The sequence below is a fragment of the Nomia melanderi genome, chromosome 8, assembly GCF_051020985.1.
Source record: "Nomia melanderi isolate GNS246 chromosome 8, iyNomMela1, whole genome shotgun sequence".
In the NCBI taxonomy this organism is placed as follows: Eukaryota; Metazoa; Arthropoda; class Insecta; order Hymenoptera; family Halictidae; genus Nomia; species Nomia melanderi.
Window position 1 is genome coordinate 17,130,930 of NC_135006.1, and position 21,572 is coordinate 17,152,501.

The following is a 21,572-nucleotide window of genomic DNA, read 5'->3' on the forward strand; positions in this document are numbered from 1 at the left end:
GCCGCGACGCTCGATCGCGGTCCATTTTTCCCACTCCCGGACGGTGAAAGGTTATCTCTTCCTGCATACGTCGGCGTTTTTTCGATGGAACAGGACGGGACGAGTTCGAACGAGGGCGGCGTTGGAGACGTTGCCTCGGCGGATCTCTGATTTCCACCAGCGATTCCCCTCGTTCTTTTGTAGCGTTCGGTTGACGCTGGAACTACCGGTTATTGGAGTCGATGTACGTAATCCCTATGCAGATCGCGCTAATGCAGTATCTTCTGGTTCTCTTCTGATACTCGCGTTGCTATTTCAGTGGATTTATTTTCGATATTATCTCGGACGATGAATACTTTGGAAGCACGAAGCGCGGAATAAGAAAACTAGACGCCATTTTGACGGGTGACTTCTAATTAAGCTGCTGATTTTAACTTGATTTGTTTATTAACCAAGATCGATTGTGTTATTTATTGTACTATTCTATCGTTGAGAATTTAGAGAGAGACAAGTTCTAGATATGCTGTGTGTAAAATGGAATAATTGATAACAGAATAGTGTTTCTTTCGAGTTGAAGTGGGTCGGGTGCAGTTTATATCGATTATAACGAATGTACCGCGACATTATAGGACAACCAGTTGATTCTGCATTCGGTTCAAGTGTTCGCCGACTCGCGTCGATTAACGAAATGAATTTTTCCCTCGGCCGCGTCGCCCGGCACGCGATGCACGCGCGTAACAGGGCCGAGAGGTAATTAAGATGACATTAGAAATACAGTTCCCAGCGATGCAGCGCTGACAAAAGGCAACGGAGCAGAATGTCTTCGCGTGGTTTCGCGTTCCGACCCGGCGAACCAGCCGAACGACTCGACCGGTACGAGCCGAACGGCGATCTCGCACGGTGAACGCTTTCTCACGCGAGAGCTCTCGTTGCCACGACGGAACGCGCCTAAAGGTGCAGATACACCGGCAAGAAACTCGCCGCAATTTTTTCCGGGGGTATTTACACTTCCGTTTTCTTCTATTTTATTGCGCTCGCGAGTGAATCGGATTTGCCCGGCAGCAGTCTCGGATGCCTTCACACGCGTTCCGATAGTTGCCATCGAAACTATGAATTCCGGCGAAGCCGAAGTACAGACACTCCGGAATAAGAGAAAGCCGGTGGAAACCACGACGGACGAGCTCGAATTTATCGAAAGGCGTTAATATTTCTTCAAAAGACTTCTTTCCTCTTTAGTATTACCAGGGGTTCTCAACCTTTGATCACTCGCGGGCCAGAACCTAGTGTTTCCTAGCGAACGAATGATAAAATCGAAGATTTCCAAAGGATGCGAATTCGAAGGAACCATTTCGCAGGATAAATCACGCGGCGATGAATCGTTTTGCAAGCGAGGATTTACTCCATTTCTCGATACTCTCTGATTCTCGTAAACTTCAAGGGAACCGCTAATATCCTCCTCGGTTGTCGAACGATTCGCTCGTTCCTCCGTATATAATCATCTCAACCGGCGAAACACGGATTTCCTCGATCTTTCTCTTCTGGAGCGAACCGCATCGGCCTCGGAGCGACTCGTCTCTCGCCGATCACTGCCCGGTAACCGAGGAAAACGTTCGATCGTCCGCGAAACTCCGTCGCGTGTAGTTTTCCCGACGTCGCTCGGGAAACGCGGAGCGCGCGCGCTCGGTATCGCGTAAAAGCAGCGTCCGTGGCCGGCCGATATTAGCGCGGAGGGGATTCCATCGAACGGGGAGCCTGTTATTCTCCGCCTCCCCCGAGGCTGACACAGGGCATTAGGTAAGTGGTAGATAATAATAGGTTACACCCCACCGATGGCCGAAGGTAGTTCATCGAGCGACGCGGCTTCGCAGGGTTCGCCGTGGCCGGTGTATCCCGCGCACGAACTCAGCGGTCTATTATCAGTCCCGTCGGCGAGCAGCGTTTTCGTGGCGGAACGCGACGAAACGGAGTAGACGAGTCGCCGAGCGAGCACGGGAGGGAAGGCAGCGACGGGCCGAGATGGAAAGGAGCAACGTCGGGGAGAAAAAACCGCTCGAAACGCGGGCAAGACGATTCGAAACGAGCCGGTGTCGAAGAGGAATCAGCCAGACGGAAGGGAGAGGCGAGGAGAGGAACAAAGCGAGAAGGTATTACATATATACCGGGCGAAACGGAGGGTAGATAGGAAGGAACGAAGGAAAGGAGAAAGAACGAAAGGGGAGAAAGGGAAAAGGAGAGAGCGAGTGTAACAGTGAAGAAATTAATAGCCATAAAATATGAATAGAAATTAGCAGGTTCGGGGTGGCGTGACGCGTTTGCTCGCTCATTTCCTTTCGGCGCGTTGAAAAACAACAAAACAACACAAAATACGGTCGAGCCTGTAATTTACCCGGCTGCCGCCTAGCAGGCCGACGCGCGATCGAGCCGCCTCTGTGTGTATGGGGCTCGCACACCGCGAAACGGCGAACCTTTCGAGCCGTGCGCACGGCGAGCCGGTGTTAGTGGCCTCTACAGACGGCTCGAAGCGTGTGCGCGCGGGCGAGCGAGCGAGCGACGCCGCTCCGATGTCGGCTCCGTGCCCACGAGTCGGCCCATCATCGTCGTCGCACGGTAGGTATGGAAGGTAATGATCCGGTAATGACCCTGACGCGTCGGATGGCCAGTCGATATACTCGCGGCAGCGCGGTGCGCGCGTCCGGTGCGCCGTTCCTCGCGCTCCCCCTCCACAGGCCGGTGTCCTACAAGCAACGCTGCAACCCCAACCCCGATCGCGGCCGCAGCCGCAACCGCCACCGCTTCGAAAATCCCGACGGTGCTCGTCTGGACCTTTGTTTTTGCGTTTTAAACGCCGCTCATATTGGCTCCGCCGTTTCTGGCCACTGTGCCACACCACCTCCGCCGCTCGCTTTGCCTCCTCCGTTGGCCTTGCTTTTTCATCTTCTGCTCCTCGGTCCTGCGACGCTACCGGCCTGGCCTCTTTCGCGTCCTCTTTGTCTCTCGCGCAGGGACCATCGGCTTTCGCTGGTCTTGTTCTGCGATTCGGCGTGGCGATGCCAAGTGGGTAATGGGCTGCGGGAGCCTTTGGGTGTCGGTGGCAGCTGCTGCGAGGCTGCTCCCGATGCTCGCGGAATGAGAGGTTTGCGCGACATGTTCCTCGGGAATGATTCTCCGGGTAGCCAAGAGGATAATGAGAGTCGAACCGGGGGGACGGATGAATCTGCGGTTTGAAAATGATGAGCTTGCTATCGAATACTCTCGACGCGGCGTCAACTCGCTTCAAGTACGCGGCGATCCCTGGTAGCTTCGCTCTCGAATCACGCCTTCGGACCTGTCCGGTCGCTGTTCCGATGCTCGCTAGACACCATCTTTACCATGACGCTTGCTAAACGCTGATACTCCCCGGAATCGCCGAGAAAGCCAGACGAAAGGCGAAACGGCGAGACGAGGGAGACGAACAAAGAGAGCTCCGCGAAGGGTGGCTATCGCTAGACCCGTCTCAGCCGACTTTTCGACACCGCCAGCCCCGACGCCCGCGAAACGGAGAAACGAGCGTCGGAACGCATGATCCTCCTCGAGGACGATACTCTCGGGAACCAGAATCGGCGAGAAAGCGAGAAAGGGAGCAGGAGGGACAAGGAGGGCGCGAGGCGGGGAGGCGAGAGAAGAAGAGGGTGGGCCAGCGAGGGGGAAACGAGGAAGAAGACGGCCGGAGCGGCAACGGTAATGACAGGCCGTCCGCTCTCGAAGCTAATATAGATGAATGCCCTGCCCTCCTTGCCCTCCGGAACCAGCGGCGGGAACAACGTGAAATCGCTCTCTTTCCCCGGTGCCCTTACCCGTCTCCCCTATTCGACTGCTCCCCGAGTTTTTCGTCCGGCCGGTCTCCGTCGCGCGTCTCCTCCGCTTTCATTCATCACCGCTAAGCTACCATCTCCCGTTCCCAAGGATTCTTTCCATGCGGCGATCGATCGTTCGCCCGCGATTTTCGATTATCGGGCGAACGAGCGGCCGCCATACCACGGCCCGACACGCCGCCGCCCGTCCGTCTCTTGTTCCCGGCGAACACGCCGTTACCCGGGGAGTCGAAGAGCAATTTCGAGTTTCTCGCGGCAGCTGACCGTAAATTTGAAGCCGCGGGACGAGGTGGAGGCGAGCCGAGGGACCCGGGACGAGTTGCGGCCTGCCGGGGCGAGGCGGACGGGGCGCAGCCGCGTTTTTATAAACGGTTCTTAAATTTTCGCAGTTACCGTAATATCTTTATAACAACGATTTCGGGGCTTTTTGCGGGGCACGTATATGCGAGCGCGGACCCGATGATGGTCGGCGAAACGGCCGGGGGAGCCGGGGTCAGGGAGGTGGACGGCGAACCAGAGCGAGAGGGGAAAGGGCCGGGGCTCCTCGGAGGGAGAGAGCCGGCTAGAAGGACGCGGAACACCGCCGGAGTGAGGAGGACAGCGAGAGCCGACGGAGGAGGGAAAAAGGGCCGGAGGGGCATCTATCTATCAGCGGCGGCGTGAAGTGGGCGGGAGCATGCGCCGTATTGCCCCGTACGGCCGCTCTCTCATTAACTCCGGACGCCGCCAGAGCCGCATCCGTGCAACCGAACGAACACGACTGCCGTAACCGCCAAAGCCGCGCGTTCCCTTCCGCTCTCTTTCGTTCCTTTTCGTTCCCTTCCGTTCCCGTCCGTGCCCTTCCGTTCCGCTCCATTCCATTTAACCGACCGAATCGAACCGTTTTCTTCGATCTTGCACACCCTCTTATCGCGGCCGATGCGTTCCGCGGTGCTCCGCCGAGTGTCGCGCGCGGACCCCGTGTGTCTTGGGCCTTTACGTTGTCTATTGTCCGTCTGCGATGGTTCGTTGGGTTAGGTACAGTCTCCGGACTTTCTTGGTAGGATTCATCGGTTGCGTGTGATTTTCTTGGATAACAGTTGCCGGTGGAAATCACATGGGAGAGGAATAGTATACTCGGAGTCTGCGTACCTGTCGAGTACACGCCGAGGGCTATGATTGCGATGGACGGGACAGTAGGATGTCAACCGAGGTATGAAATAGTCTGGATCGCTGCGTCAAGGTGTGTAGTTGAATGTAACCGATGATCGGGGTTCCGGAGATATAAGTGGGTACACTGGAGGAACTGGAGAAGAGCGATATTGAATCTTATCGACGCGTTTAATCTTGGACCGTGGTTTATTTCCTATGGAAAATAGAGCAGGGATTCCATGTTCGCGAGGGGATAGAGGCAGAAGTAATATTCAATTTGGAGCTCGCGAATAGCTCGGTTCACTTTGAGCAAAAAGTCGAACGCTACGGGCTGCCTAGCTGTCCAACCGGCGAACCCACAATTCCTCGGAGAGACGGGAGGCGCGCGTTCCCCGAGATTTAAGGCGACTTTTACCGTCGACTTAGCGCGGACGCATGAATTTACGTTACCATTTCTCACAGCCGCGACGTTACGATTCCGATAATTGTGAAACAGGGAACCTGAAATGGCCGATCGTCGCCCGCACGGTAGTTCCGCCGTTAATTTACGATCCGGCGAGTACGACGATCGCGCTCCTCGCTCGATCAGCCTGTGGCTCGTCGTCGACGATCAAGCGTCGAGACGCGCCGATTTTCCGCGCGAAGAAGACCCGGGACGGGGACGCGCGCGCCGGCTCGGCCCGAGCGGCCCGAGTCCCGGGCAGGTTGCCCGATGGAATGACGAGGCAAGATATTTCGTGATCTCGGTTAGGCAGGTGCTGATTTGAGGAGGGTCGCGGTAGACGGACCAGTGATTTCGGGACGATCGTCTTTTCTCCAAACTGCCGTGTCATTAAAGTGGTCGATCGGCGGACCATAACACGTCGCTTCGACCCGTTAAGAGTCGAATTTACCACTGGACAAACAACAGCCACGACCTTCCCTTCGATCGCATCGGAGGGACGAATCTCTGGGTCGAGGATACTCTAAAACGGCCCTGCCAGCTTCGCGTCGGAGAAACTTCGAAGCTTGTCCTTAAAGGCTGAGTGTTCGAAACTTCGGTGCGGAATTTTTCAGGGAAACTCTAAGCGAGGTTCGACCTTCAGCGCTGAGTATTTTAAGCCTCAAAGTTCAACCTTAAGCACTGAGTATTTTAAGCCTCAAGGTTCAACCTTAAAGTCTGACTATTCGAAGCTTCAAGGTTCAACCTTAAGCACTGAGTATCTAAGCTTCAAAGTTCAAACTTAAGCACTGAGTATTTTAAGCCTCAAGGTTCAACCTTAAGCACTGAGTATCTAAGCTTCAAGGTTCAACCTTAAGCACTGAGTACCTAAGCTTCAAGGTTCAACCTTAAAAACCAACAACTCCAAGCTTCAAAGTTCAGCCCGACAGCTCGAATCCTAAAACTCTAGAGTTCCACAAAACTATAATCCCCGAAGCTCGATCTCAACTCTTTCAAAGCTCGCTCTCCTTAACCCCAAGAACGACAGTCCATAAACCCTGCATCACGGTAAGAGCTCGCAGTCCCCTCCCAGTCAATCCTCAGCATCCTCGCTCGCAACGGTACGTCGAACCGATGTCCTCCACGCGATGCTCGGCCGGCGGTCGGCGCGCGGTGCCGGTCGCGTTGCCCCGGCGTTTCACGAAAAACGTTGAAAAGCACGTCACGCCCACCGGGTTCTCGGAAACGTGTTAAAAATCGCGGTGAACGCATTAGTCGGCGAGAGAATTCTGCGGTTCGACTCGAGCTCCCGACACGCCTCCGATTTGCACGTGATTACCGGTGAACCGTTCAGCCGCTCGCCGCGCGCTGAGGATAGCCGAAGAAACACGGCTGTCAGGCGCGTCTGCCGACACTCGACACCGGCGCGTACGTTTCAGGTTTTTCTGTCGAATTTCGATTCGACCGTGATCCGGTTCGGACGGCCGCGCGCACGCGGCTGCGACCTCGGCCGAAATCTGGGCCGCCGATAACAACTCGGACTCCGTCTGCTCGGCCACCGACCGTAATGACTCTTTTAACGAGACTGGCGGAGAGTCTCCCGGCGGCACTAAAATCTTTTAATTATTACTCCATTACGGGCGAACAAATTATTTAATCGCATCGGTAGCACGATCCCCGGGCAGCAGGTGTTGCGGCAGACGGCGCGCGGTCGCCTCTGCGCGCCGAGACGAGGCGAGATGGGACGCGCATGTAAATATGAATACGCCGGTGTCTTCGTTAACCGAGCGTGCACCGTGCTCCGACCCTTCGCGATCCGGACGCGGACTCGATATTCAATTTTACCGCGATGCTCGGCCACTTTATCGGTTCATAGTGTGATTATTCGTAATGTTACATTTACGTCCCGTGTAAACGCGATCCTACCGATCCCCGACCGTTTCGAAACGTATTACCGAAGCTTCGCGCCGAACGGCGATCGAATCGAACTGTTGCCAACGGAACGTTCTCGCGAAACGACCTCGGAGAAATATTAATATTACAATTACGAATGGCAACCCTTTACCGACGAACGCCGACATCTCGCGAGCTGAAACCTTCGCGTTTAGAATTCTAAGTCACCAGCGAATCGCTCGGTTACTCGAACAGCAACGGATCAGTGCGTGCTTCTCGATTAATCGACCCGTTGTGTACGTTGCTCTATGAAATCGAACGTTCGACGTGTTAACGCACTGCGTAACGATTTTTCAGGAAACCGGATGATCTTCAGTCAGATCAAGTATATCACTGTACATACAGAAACTCAGCCTGTTATGTAATATAGTTCAGATAGACGATCAGTTCGAATCTAATGCTTCTGAATGTGGCAATTAGCAAAGATACATAGCTGAGCGTTTTCCTACAAAAACTAGATTTCTCATTACCAGTATGCAACGTGTTGATCTTTTGAATCTAAGCGGAAAATTCCGCAGATGGTCGGACACAGATGATAGCACAGATGATCGGTACACGGCGAACTGCGACGCGGAATTTAAATTAATAGTTTTATTATTTAAAAGTTTATCGTAATAATAATAAAGTCTGATAACTACTACGAAGCTTGTTCACCGTACATTGTACACTACTATCGCTTGTTTTAATTAACCCTTTGCACTCGATTCGCCACCTGATTCGACGCAGGAAATTTATAAAATTCTCAATTCAATATTAACCCTTTGCGGACGAACGTCGACATTTCGACGAGATGAAACGTTCATATTCGGAAGTCCGCATTTAGTTCAAATGATTTAATTACTCGAACAGCAAGCGATCGCCGCGTAGTTTCCCTATTTTCTATTAATTAAGCAACTTCACATCGAAGTAAAATAGTTCAATCTCTTAATTTATAGATAATCAGTTGTGTCAGTTGCGAAGAGTATCGTTGATATTTAGTCAGAAAGTGATGAATATTTTTCATGAAAAATATTGTCGAGTGCAAAGGGTTAACACTAGGTTTACAGGCATTTATCGTACAGTTCATTCTATTGTTCCTGGGGAAGTCGATATTCGTTCATTTAGATTTTAGGAATCGTAGATGTAGAAATAGACGATCAGGATTCACATTCGTGTAATTGGATCAACGAAAACCGATTAGAACATTTACCGAATAATGTTTAAAATTCGATCTGCGTCAAATCGACGCGTTCCGCGAACCCAGCGTTAAAACACGTGCTTTCCAAGTGAAATTGAAAGTGAAAACGCTGTTGACGCGAGGCGGTACGGGCCGGCTGTCGGTCGGACGTCTCGAATCCGCGAAGCGGCGTATTTCGAGCTGCGATGCAAATGGGTTAAGCGTGTCGCGGCTCGATACATCGGTTCCGCGGAGCGAACAGCGCGAGAGTCCGTGCCGGCAGCGCGCGCGACCCGGCGAAAGACGACTTTATTGGGCGGCCGTTATCGATTCGCAGAGACGCGCACCGCGCGCCGGGACATTTGCATAAAACCTTGACTCGCGATCCGAAGATCGTCGAGATCGAGCGTGTAAACGATTTAGTGGGCGTATTCGCACCCGAGTGTAGCCACCGTTCGCCGGCGTTAATTGAAGAGAAACGACCGAATAACCGTGCCTCGAACAACACACCTCGCCGGGAACCTCGGTGATCGATCGGTCCGCTCGGTTTCCCAGATATCGCGACGCCTTTCGGACCAGTCGATCTCGATTTCCTCCGTTTCGCTGTGCACGCGCGTCGAGATCCTTCCGTTGGCTACTGTATCGACTTTAACCCTCTACACTCGAGAATACTCTGAACGAACATTCATTATTTTCCGATGAAATATCAATGACATTTTTATAACTACCATAAAGATATACCTTCCATAAATTAAAGCACTGTTTCATTTCGACGTTCCATCTGTCGAAACATTACAGAAAATTTAATGTTGAATTTGAGATTTTATCACTTTCTCGGGTCAAGTCAAAGTTAATGAATCTTCCAGTGGACTGGAGTTTATTGTTCGGCGCGTGACGTTTCGTTGCGATAGGAATGAAAGAATCTATTTGGGTGATAGGCTTAGAATAGTAGAAGTTTCGTTTTAGAGTTGTCGAGGGTCGTGAAACGTTGGATTGAGTAGCAACTGCTTAATGATAGACGGTGTTGGTAATGATGCAATGTTTGCACTGGGCAAGTAGTAAAGTTAATATTAACGGTTAATACCGGTAAATACTAGTAATAGCGTTGCAGTATCAATATTAGACGGTCAACATCACTAATAACTGTAACACTGCTGTTCAATTAACCCGAGAATACTCTACAAACGATCCTTTCTCTATAGCTCATTACACCGCCGTAAATCCGCCGAAGTGTCATCGGAAGGTGAACGGAATCCTCAACCGACGGAAAGATTGCTCCGTCGCGTACAATGATCCGTTAACGATCGACCTGGTCGCTTCCGTTAACGCTGAAACGTTTATCTCGCCGCGTCAAGTAGAATTACGATATAAAACTCCGAGCAATCGTTTAATCGCCTGAATCATAATAATTCGATTCGATCGGAACTCGCCGGTGATCCTCGGATCATTCGACGCGTCGAATGTACAAACATTTTCTTAATTTCCCTCGCGTGTCGTCGATCCTCTGCTACAATACCGATCTCTGAAAACGGTCGCGGAATCGCGAGGGAAGACGATCGGAGTCGATCCAACGCGCGGCGCGCATCCGTCAGGATTAATGGAATCGTCGGCAATTAGAGCGTTACTTTATCGTTAACGGTAATCCGTTGACGCGACGCGTTCGCCGGTACGCGCGCACTGGAACGTGTAAAAAAAATACTTTTCTGTCACGCGCGTATCCGCCCTGGGTCATAAACGCAGCGGCGCAGCGGCCGGCGAGCGAGGAGCGGGCAGGTGCATCGTCATTCATGTAGATAGATGATCGCGGATAACTCCGGAATCGGTCGACTGTGCGCGCACGCCTGTCCGGGATCAAAAACTCCTCTTTCTCCGTCGCCTATCTCCGTTTCACCTCGCCTTCGACATTTAGCGTTGTATAAATTTCCACATTTAACGAGATCTAAGAGATCGCGCGATAATTCGGCCGGCGCTATGATTAAGGTGCCGACGTTATAATGGCGCGTAATGATCCGCCGGGACCGTTTCGTCTAAACGCGCGGCTCGCGTCACGAACCGCGTGGAATCGGATCGACGGTCGACGCGTGCGCGGTTTTACGATGGAAATATTTAAAATATTTGGGAAGGGTTGAAATGATCCACAGTTTGGAGAGGACTGGAATTATTGGGATGATCGGGGTTTCAGACGAGTGAAGTTTGAGAATTGGAATGATTGAAGCGATCCAGGTTCGAGATGATCGATGCGATGGGAGTTCGAAGAAAATTGGGACGATCGGAACGATCGAGGTTTGCAGAAGACTGAAACGAAGTTTCTCAAATTCCGAGTCTCCTCGAGATTTCTGAGAGTTATTGAAACATTTAGGAGATCCGAGATTTCGAAATATTTTAAGTCATATCGAACGAGGTATTTCAAAGTTTCGAGGTTTCGAATTTTTCAAGATCCTCTGGACCTGTCGGGTTGCTCAACCCTTTGCCCCGCGAGGCCGTCTTCGCGACAACACTGTTCTCAGACTAAAAATTTTAATGAAGTGACAGTTGATCGAGAATAAATTAGGAAAACGATTATTGGCGCAAAGAGTTGAGATCTTCGAGAGATTCACGGGATCGCTTCGGTTTCTTTAGTATTGTATACCTACCGATCGAAATCCGTCAGCCTGGACGAGTCCCGGAAACCTTTGGCGAACGGGTTGCTGTCGATCTTCAGCTTGGTGATCTGCAACACGATCGGCACGGGCTCGGTAATCGTTCAATTTTGAGGAATTTCGTTAATTCCTCGATAAGGAATCCACGAAATTACAGTTGCAAGAATTAGCGCCAGCTAAATCGCCCGATATTTCGATAATTCACGTACTCAATAATTATCTACTCAATTCCGCGAGTGACACTAAGAATATTAATAGAGGAACAGATTAATAATTGAAGTTACCAGTTGAAAATAACGCAAGTATTAATTTCGTACGCTGGTTAACATAACAGGAACGACAGATGGCTAATTTCTCGAAAACTTGATTACGCGGATGGCAATTTTCACTGAGATCAGCTCAATTGATTAAGCTGATCCAACTTAACTATAAACAGATAATCAATTCGAATGAATTTTAATATTCCGTTCGATGCCGTGGTAATTGACGAAGTTCCATGGCTAAGCGTCTTCGGATGAAACCGAGATTCTCCGATAAGACGCTAAGCGAAATATGTTAATAAGCAAAATCAACGCGCGCGTCCGCGTGAAATCGATGAAAATCAGACTCTCCGCGCAAAACTTGCCCGAATATCCGAACGTGTGTCCGGCGCAGGTGGTTAAATAGGCTAATCGAGGTTCGTAACGCGGATCGAAACGAGCGTCTCACCAGCTGATTCTGATAGGCCGTCACCGCGGTGAAGATCGCCTCGGGGAAAATGAAGGTCTTGTGCTCCTCCTTCTGCAGGTCGGTGATGTGAAGGTTGTTGTCGTCGGCCTGCCGGCACCGGACCAAATGTATCCTCGGCTGGTACCGGTGCATCGAGTTCAGCACGATCTGAAAAAGGAGAACGCCACGGGAAAAGCTTGAGACGATAGACGGTACGCCGATCAGTGATTTATAAAGTCTTAATTAAGAGTCTCGGGGGAAATAGGCGGAAGCGACGTATAAATCCTGTTCGAGTTCCGTACGTTAACAGGCGACGACGTGCAATAAGTCTTACCAGCGATCATTCCTTCGCTTCGTTTCCTTTCGTTTCCTTTCGTTTCGTTTCGTTTCGTTTCGTTTCGTTTCGTTTCGTTTAGTTCGAGCACGATCCCACTTATCATTACTTATCTAATAATCGACAACAAAACGAAGATAATACCACGATTTGCATTGCGCCGCGTCGGGAGGCCGCCAGCTGGTTTCGACATCGTTCCCGCACGCTTTGCAACAGGTATCCGCGACTAATTTCGAACGGATAAATCATTCCGGCCGAAACAACGCGCACCGAACTTCCGAGAACACGTTGTTTCGGCTTTTACCGAGTGCCACGGTAGTCACCAGTCTCTCTGTAATGCAAGCCTGGCGCTCGTGGATCGTCGCTGACCCTTTACTTTGCGATTTCTTTCGCAATTCTGATCGTCGGGAGAATTTTATCGGTGATAGTACAGTAGAAAGGGAAACATTCTACGCTCCATGGTTAAGATTACTATAAAGCTCGACGATCGACAATGGAAGAATCGTTAAGAATAGTTGCCGGTTCTAATTAGTTACGATTAGCATTCATTCTCTTCAACCTTCTCCGAAATATTCAGAACTGAGTGAATCCTCGTTACAATGTACCAAGAAAATTGAATTAAAGAGTAAACCAACGTTCTACCTGCGATCTGCATATCTTTCGACCCCTTGCGCACCACGTCGAGCGTGACTCGACGTCAGTTATTCACCGGTGTGCTGAGAATCGTTTACACTGCTCTCTACAAGCTATTCTCCAAGCGCGTTTCAACTGAAATATCGTAACAACAGAGTTATCGAGGAAGAAATGGGAAAAAAATTCAAAGTACAAAGGGTCGACTCGAAGCAACAATGTCCATAGCATCTCCACGCCGTTTCCATCGAAAGTGTAACAGTCCTAAATGCGCGGCGAGCTGAATAAAACATACGAAACGTCCGCGGTGTTCCAGCGATCGGCTCTAAACTCGGTCGAACGCGAAAACCCGCGTATCGATTACCTGTCCGAAACAATGCACCGCGGCCGACTGAGTTTCCCGCGTATCTCGCACGTGAACTCTTCAACTTTCGATTCGAACTCGGCTTTCCCGGCGCGAAACCGCAAGTTTCGTGTCGCGGCGTGTCGTGGCCGCGTCCCGTTCCCCGACTCTCCACAGGTGGAGCACGTTGCCTCCGCGGCCCGTCAACGTCGAACGTCGCGGCGACGTAACACGTAACGCGCGTCGCCCGCGTACACGTCATTCCACCCCCGGATCTCGGCTGGTCGATAGCTTCGCGGTCTTCCGCGGAAATCTCGGCCTCCCCGAGCCGGCGCGCGAGCCCTCGCCGCGATCTCGCGCTTCGATCGAGCGTCCCGGGAAATCGTGGGAACGCCGACGACTCGCGGGACTTCGTTCGACGGCTGGAAATTGTAGAGCGGCGGGACGCGGCGGACGGAGTTTCGCTTTCTAATCGAATTCGAGCGGATCCCCGTCGGATCGAGGTTGATTGTATTTCATTTCATTTCGTTTCCCGCGGTATTTTCGTCTGTACGGGAATAATCGGCCGGGATAATGGCAGTCGACCCATTCCCGTGCGGATCGCGTTAATGAAGCTGATTATTATTATACTAACGATAACGTTGCGATATCAATATTCAGTTGATCCGAGATTAACCGATTACTATTACACTAATACGAACGATGACATTTTAATATTAATATTCAGCTGATCCGAGACCGGTCGATTACCGTTATACTAATATTAACCGTAACGTTTGAATATTCGCGGATAACCTAAGACAATCTAAGAGCCCGTCGATATTAATAAACCAATACAGTTGGATTCTATTCTACGATTCCTAACGAGAAAACCAACCGTTGAATCCTTAATTGGTCGCTGTTCAATTCGATCCGAGAATATCTCGCAACTTCTCCTCTTCGAGCAACTCCGAAGTGGAATTAAGATATTGTTCTAATCCGCTCGCATAATTTGCACGCTGTTTTCCGCCGCTTTCCGCGTCGCGAGCTCCCCGCTAATCGCGTGCGCGCTCTGTCTTCCCTCGCGTTGAGGGGCAGCCGTCGGTCGGATTTTTAAATAAAAACGAACAGAAGAAAAAGAAGCGAGAAAGCAGAGTTCGCGGCCGAATCGGAGACTCTCGGCACCACGGACCGTGTTTCGAGGCTCGCACGACCGGATCCGACGCGGCTTCGGAACCCGAGAACCGTGTACCAACACAGACGCGACGCGCTCACGGTTGCGCGCAATGATACCACCGCCAGATAAACCTATCGCGATCGAGTTCGATTCGCGCGTCACACTTTCTCGTTTCGCGACGCGATAATTAGTTAATTCGCTCCGTCTCTTTCTCGCCCCTCGATCCGCGGCGCGACTTACAGAAATGCTACGTGGAAATTCATGTTTCCTGCGAGAACGTGCTCCAACCACTATATTTAATATACCGAGTATAATCTAAACGATTTCACGTACTCGGTAGTGTCCCTTTTCTTCCTCATCCCATCGTCCGATTTCTCATTCATCCATAAACACGCCAACTGAATTTGTCTTGACCCTTCGCGAACGAATATCGACACTTCGAGATGAAATGCTCGCGCTTGGGAGTCTAAGTCGCAGACGAGTGATTCGATCGCTCGAATAGGTAGAGATCAGCGTGTGGTTTCCTCTTTTTCGAAAATGCAAAACGACGAGATGAAGAATTCAATAAAATGTGGAATAAGGATACACGAAACAGAAATAAAACAATTCAAGAAATGTCACAGCATTTTTCATTTTCACTGGAGATACCATGAAAATTCAGTTGCTGATAAATTACAAAACCATCTGGAGTGCCGAGGGTTAACCCTTTGCACTCCGAAGTTTTTCACTAGAAATATTTCAACATTTTCTAATGAGACGAAGACGATGTTTCGTGAAATTCACGTGAATCGACGGACAAAGCAATTTTACGTCAACATTTCTCAGACTGATGCATTATACTTCAGTACAATATTAAATATCTTTATAGCTTCACTGTAGGAAATCAAGCGGAGACTGAGAGTCTCCTCTCGAGTACAAAGGGTTAAGAAAGACAAATTTAGTCCTCGTATTGCTGTCCGTCGAGCGACGCGCTGCGCGGCGTCCGCCTCTGAACGAAAGTTTCGTCCATTAAGAACGACTCGCGTGTCGCGTCGATACGATCGTTAAAGGTGTTTCATTATATTATATATATATATACACATACAACACACATACATACATGCATACACACGCACGTACACGTGTACGTACACGTGTAGACGGTGTTTTTTTTTTATCGGTCACGGTTCTATCGGAACCGGGGCGTTATCGGCCAGTTAACGTTGGTTATTAAGGCCGAGGATCGTTGCAGAAGTTACAGCGCGCCGCGTGCATCCTTGGGAAAGCGTTATTAAATGCGATTTTTATTGGCGACAAGATTATCGCCGGGAATATATCTCCGATATCTGCGCCCGGGATCGCGCGTTAACACGCGGCCGGACATCCAACGACACGAATATACTACCGTGGCCCGTCCCGGCCGAGAAAACGAACGAGACGAGACGCGCGGCCCGTCCGAAATATCGCGTGGAGCGAAACACGCGTCGTTATCGCGCCGTTCGATAATTGACTAAACGTCTCAATTTTTCGTCGGACCCCGCGCCACCTGGACATTGCTCAACGGGTCGTGTACGAGTCGCTCGGGAGCGAATACGATTCGATATTTCCTCGATATTATCGAATCTTTCTGCGTTTCAAGGGAATTCGCCTAGCATCGTCAGAGGCTCGTGAACATTTCGAATAGAATTTAATGTATGTTACCGGTGAATTCTTAGTTCTTATTATCGTTGAATAATACGGTAGAAATAATAGCTGATGGCAATATTTGTATTAACTATAACTACAACCTCCTTAATTATCTTCGATCGAACTCATCTAATGAATTCGGTTGGAAACTGTTTTGTACAAGCAACCACCGGATTTCATACAGGGAAACTATGGAATTTGATATTTAATATTATACCTTCGTTTATTCTACACTTTATTCTATTGTTCTCAGAAAACTCGAGAAAATAGTAGCTTCAGATCTAGAGCATCGCAATGCGTGTTCGCGTAATCGCGCGAATCGAAACCGACACAAAGTATTACTAAATAACGTTTAAAAAGTTCAGTATCCATGAAATTGACGGGTTCCGTAAATCTAGTGTTAAAAATCTATCAATACAATCACCGACGCTACTGCCTTTCATTCCGTTCATCCGTTCCCCTGTCTCCTCTCGTCTTCTTGTCCCCGAGACTCACGCCGAATTTCGTCGGAAAGTGTTCCCATCGGTCCGACAGTGTGCAGCGAGCCTAACCACGGCGCAGATTTGCGAGGTAAGTCGAAATTACCGCAGTAAACGCGTTCCCGCGGCGAGCCCGCTCCCCGGCCGACCTCATCGACGCGCGCGGGTAATTTGCATCCAGCGATTCATCAAACAACGCGGCCCGTCTGTGTAATACACGTTGATAGCGGCATTACACGCGCGATTTATAGTCGTTTTTCTCGTACGGCCGGCTTCGAGGGGGCTCGGCCGCGCAACGGGGCCCGGCGCGACGGACACCTCCGATCGAACGGATCGTCCACGGCCGGGTCTCCGCATGGAAATGTCCCTGCGGGCCGGGCCCGAGTTAGCTCCGGGCCCGTGGAACGTTTTGTTACTTAATCCTCCCGCGGCACGGTCGTAATTTATTTTTATAACGAGAGATTATACCGTGAAATTAATATCCGACGGTGCGCGACAGCCGTGTCCGTCCTCTTCTGCCGGCTCGCCTCGTTTGCACGAGCGTTTACCGAAACCGTTACCGATATCCTCCGCGCGCCGACCAATTAGGCCCGGCCCGCGGTGTCCGCCGGGTCCCCCGGCTCGATCGAGTATTATTCGGCTGTTCGTAACAGTGTTGCGGAAACGGGAACCGAGCGCCGCGCCTTGGAAGCCGAAGCCTCTCGAGGGATCGAGCTCTCGAGGCTCGGGCCTAGAACTGTGGAAGCTGCAGTCCTCAACGTGGTCTTTATGCTTCGAGACTGGAGGCGTTTGTCGGTGTGTTGACATTGCGGGTTGTTGATACAGTAACCGACGGGATGATTCTTAAGGAGGCTTCCGAGGAATTAAGCTTTCGGGTCTTCGAGGCCGAAGCTTCGAGTTTTAGAGGCAGTTAAGGTTTAGTCTTCAAAGACAGCTGTTAAGGCTGAGTTCCGAAGCTTGAAGGATTTTAGCTTTAATAGAGTAACTGATGATTCTTAAGAATCAGAGGAATTAAGCTGCCGGGTCTTCAATGCTGAAGCTTCGAATTTTAGAGGCAGCCTTTATGTTTAGTCTTCGAAGACAGCCATCAAGGCTGAGTTCCGAAGCTTCGAGGATTTTAGCTTTAATATGGTAACTGATGATTCTTAAGAATCCGAGGAATTAAGCTTCCGGGTCTTCGAGGCTGAAGCTTCGAGCTTTAGAGGCAGTTAAGGTTTAGTCTTCGAAGACAGCCGTCAATGCTGAGTTCCGAAGCTTCGAGGAATAGAGATTTGGACTCTAGCTTTCAAGACTTAATTTCTGAAGTGACCAGCTTCGAGAACTAAAGCTTATAACGCTACTTCCCGTGGATCTTATCTCAATCTCGAAGTACTCATTACAGACTACAGAGAAGAGAATCTTCATGGGACGGGACAGGCTAGAGCTACTGTTAGGAGACGCCTCGATGTCATCCGCAGGGAACACAGGGTCAAGAGTGTCCCGCCTCGTGTCCCGTTCGGTCCGTACTGGTCTCGTGCAAGCGTATCGACGGGCGCAACAAATTACCACGGGGGACGACCAATCAGATCCACATTCCAGCAAAGAAAGCTACGCTGAACGGCTTTCATCGACGCTGCGATGTAAACGCAGCCCAAAGAGGCGGACGACGGGACGCGGACCCCGAAACCTAACCCAGACCTTGAATCGCTTCGTGTCAAGGAACGCGGTTAATTTCTCGGGAGGAAGAGGGACGGAGGAGAGGGAGCGGCGGCCGTGGACTTCGCGGGAAGCCACGAATTTAACACGCGTCGTAATCGATGAAGCGGACACCGGACACCCGACCGCCTCGATACCTTGAATCCAAATTATACCTTTCGACCGGTTAATCGGCCGGCCGCGTCGCGACGCGCGGAAACTCCGGGACCGCCACGGAAATCTCGTTCCCGCGGGGTTTCGCAAAGCGACCGCTCGCGCGACGGTTCGCCGCGGAACGCGTGCTACCAGTGTTTGCCTGCGTTTACACCGCAGCCGCGTTCGCGAGATCGTCGATCGCCGCGTCGATGAAAGCTGTTTACAACGGCTTTCTTATGTATTACACGAACAGTCGCGATAATTGGTTACTTTGGAGCTTGTCCTTGGAGCTTCAGTATTTAACCCTTTGTACTCTGTAAGCTCCGCTACACCACTTGTATTATTAAACATCTCGATGATCAAAAGTGAAAAGACTATCCTATGATTACTGCATTTGCAAATCTTTTCCTAAGAACGAACGAAAAGTCTAAGGAATGTTAGAATATTTTTTCATATTCATCGCGAGGACTAAAAATGTCTTGGAGTTGCCGATAGATTGGAAAGTCAGGTGGAGTGCTAAGGGTTAATAGATGACTATTTTCATTGGCTATTTTGCTGTGCTGAATTGTTTTACGGTAGTATACTGAATTTTACAGATTATATGTAGTGGCGTGAAGTTGCTAGATCTTTGAAGTTTGTCCTTAAAGTTTGAGTATTTAATAAACGCTTATTTTAATTGGCTACTTTGCTATGCTGAATTGTTTTACGGTAGTATACTAAATTTTACAGATTATATATAGTGGCGTGAAGTTGCTAGATCTTTGAAGTTTGTCCTTAAAGTTTGAGTATTTAATAGATGCTTATTTTAATTGGCTACTTTGCTACGCTGAATTGTTGTATAATACACTAAACTGTACTGTTACAAATTATATATACAGTACTCAAAAGTTCGAAAATTGTTTGTGGAATTAAGTCACATCGATGGGTGTCATCAACACGTTGAACGCCGCACGATTTCACAGAGCAGAATACATAAATTGGAAAAAATACAATATTAAATCATTTAACTGTATTGGATTATTATCGTTGCACGTTCATCGAACTGAATGTCAATGGATAGCATTATTTATAATATAGAAATGTTTGTGCATAATCAATCGAGTGAATTATACTACTTCGATTTGCTTGGGGGTCACCGGTGACTCCCATGGCATTCAACGTGTTAATGCGAAAGATATAGCCGCGAAAAACGAAGTTCAGTGATCCCGATTACGAGACAGAAGAACTCTCCCTGTTATTCTATAACAATCCCTCGTCTGCATTTCGATCGAATTAACCAAGTAGTCTTCGACACTTAGTATCAACGGTCCGCTGTCAAGGAACGTGTTCCTCGGTCGCCGGTTCGAGGTAAACGTTTCCACGGTGAAAGAACGGTGTTCCTACGGTTTCGCTCGCGTGATCGAGTATCGCAGTCGCGATGCAAATGCAGCCTGAACGCGTACGAGAGGAAACTCCGTTGAAAGCGACGAGGATCCCGTGAGTATCACGGAAATAACTCGGCGACTCCGACTCCTTTTTCCGTGCCGGACGCTCGACGGAATCGATTTAGATTACATAACGGCTCATAAATTATCCATTTACCGCGTCGCACGGTAGCGCGGGAATAAACTGACGGCCGGGAATGATATTCCATGACGAAACGGCCGGAGTCGGTTCGAGCAGCGGCGTCCGATCCCGTGAACCTCTCGAGGGTCTCGAGAAAATTCCGTGTCCCGGATGGCGCGGAATGATTCGATAGGTCTCGAAAGTCTCGGAGAGATCCGTTTCGAGAACATTGTCAATATTTCTCGACGAACCTCGTTCGCCGTGATCGAAGCAGAAGCGAAAACGTAACTGTAGTAACCACGGCTCACGAACGGAAACGAGAACGTAACGTATGCAAATATATTACCGTTCCCTCATTGGTTTTACACTGTTTCTTACATGAGCTTCGAGAGATTCGAATCACAAGTGGTACGTTTCGAATTCTTGAAACGCGAGACTTTTTTTGGCTTTCGAAAGGTTCCGACGTGTTTCTTCCTCTGCTTCTGAAACACTGGAGAATCGGAGATTCGAGTTCTGGCTAGCTACTCGCTAATTACCGAGATATTAACCCTTCGCACTCGAGATGCTTTGATACAGGGAAATTAGAAACTTTGGTATTTACCATTAACCTTTGTGCACTGCATCGATACGTGAAATATCGAAGGAAAATAGCTTCGTTCCATAATTTATGTGTGATTTCTTGATAAATTCATTTTAACACTTTGCCTGCCACGTCACTGTTGAATATTTCTACTGAGAAACTTCCGAGCGCAAAGGGTTAAACACGTCGAATGATTCGAGTGGAAGCCTTGAAGAGATCTGAAATCTCGGGAGTCTCGGTTTAATCCATAGGACTCGGAAGCCTCGGAAATATACGGAGCCTTGAGAACATCCAAACTCTCGATCAGCTCGGACTTTCGAGACCAGAGTCTTTTCAAGACTTTCGAGAGGTTCACGGAATAGTATCGTACTCGAAGCGATTCGAACTCCCACACTGTGCATCGGGAGACTCGCAGTCATTTCGAAGCTGAGGCTCGAAATTCAACATTCCGAATCTGTCGAAACCATTCAAGAGTTTATCAAAATTAAATCGTAATCCCGATTGAAATTCTCGCGCTATACGCATACCGGGGCAATTGAAATTCAATAAACCGAATCACTCGAGTCCATTCAAGAGGTTCACAGAATAGTACGATCGAAGCGATTCAAACTTCCACAGTGTACACCTCGAAACTACAATCCTCTCGAAGCCGAGACTAGAATTGAATATTCCGAATCGCTAGAATCCATTCAAGAGTTTCAAAATCAAACCATAACCCCGATTGAAATTCTCGCGCTACGCATACTGCGACAACTAAAATTCAAAGCGCGAAACAACTTGAGTCCATTCAAGCGTTACAAAATTAAACCATAATCGAAATATTCGTACGGATTGACAATTGAAATTCCAGCAAGCGAATCACTCGAGTCCGTTCAAGAGGTTCACAGAATAATAATATCGTACGCGAAGCGAGCGATTGAAACTTCCACAGTGTGCACCTCGAAGCTACAATCCTCTCGGAGCGGAGATCCGAATCAACGCGTACTCGGCGCGCCGCACGCAACGCGTCCTTCGGCCGGGAGATTGCGCGCGACGGATGGCAGAAGAAAAAAGGAACAGAAGCCACGAATTTAATTCGAGTCCGGATAACGAGTACGCGGTCCCCGCGGACCGGACCGTAGGTTTCCGAGCGGGCAACTTTATGCCCGCACGATTATAGGTGTCTGGGATCC

At 49.7% G+C, this 21,572-nt stretch overlaps 1 protein-coding gene across 1 annotated transcript in view; it reads right to left on the reverse strand.

The window, feature by feature from the left end:
* LOC116433062 (uncharacterized) overlaps window positions 1-21,572 on the reverse strand; it is a 60,381-nt gene that overhangs the window by 6,370 nt on the left and 32,439 nt on the right. The window contains exons 4-5 of the mRNA XM_076369825.1: window positions 11,839-12,006; window positions 11,125-11,201 (exon numbers count right to left, since the gene is read on the reverse strand). Coding sequence (XP_076225940.1) covers window positions 11,125-11,201; window positions 11,839-12,006 — 245 coding nt within the window. The remainder of the gene's footprint in view (window positions 1-11,124; window positions 11,202-11,838; window positions 12,007-21,572) is intronic.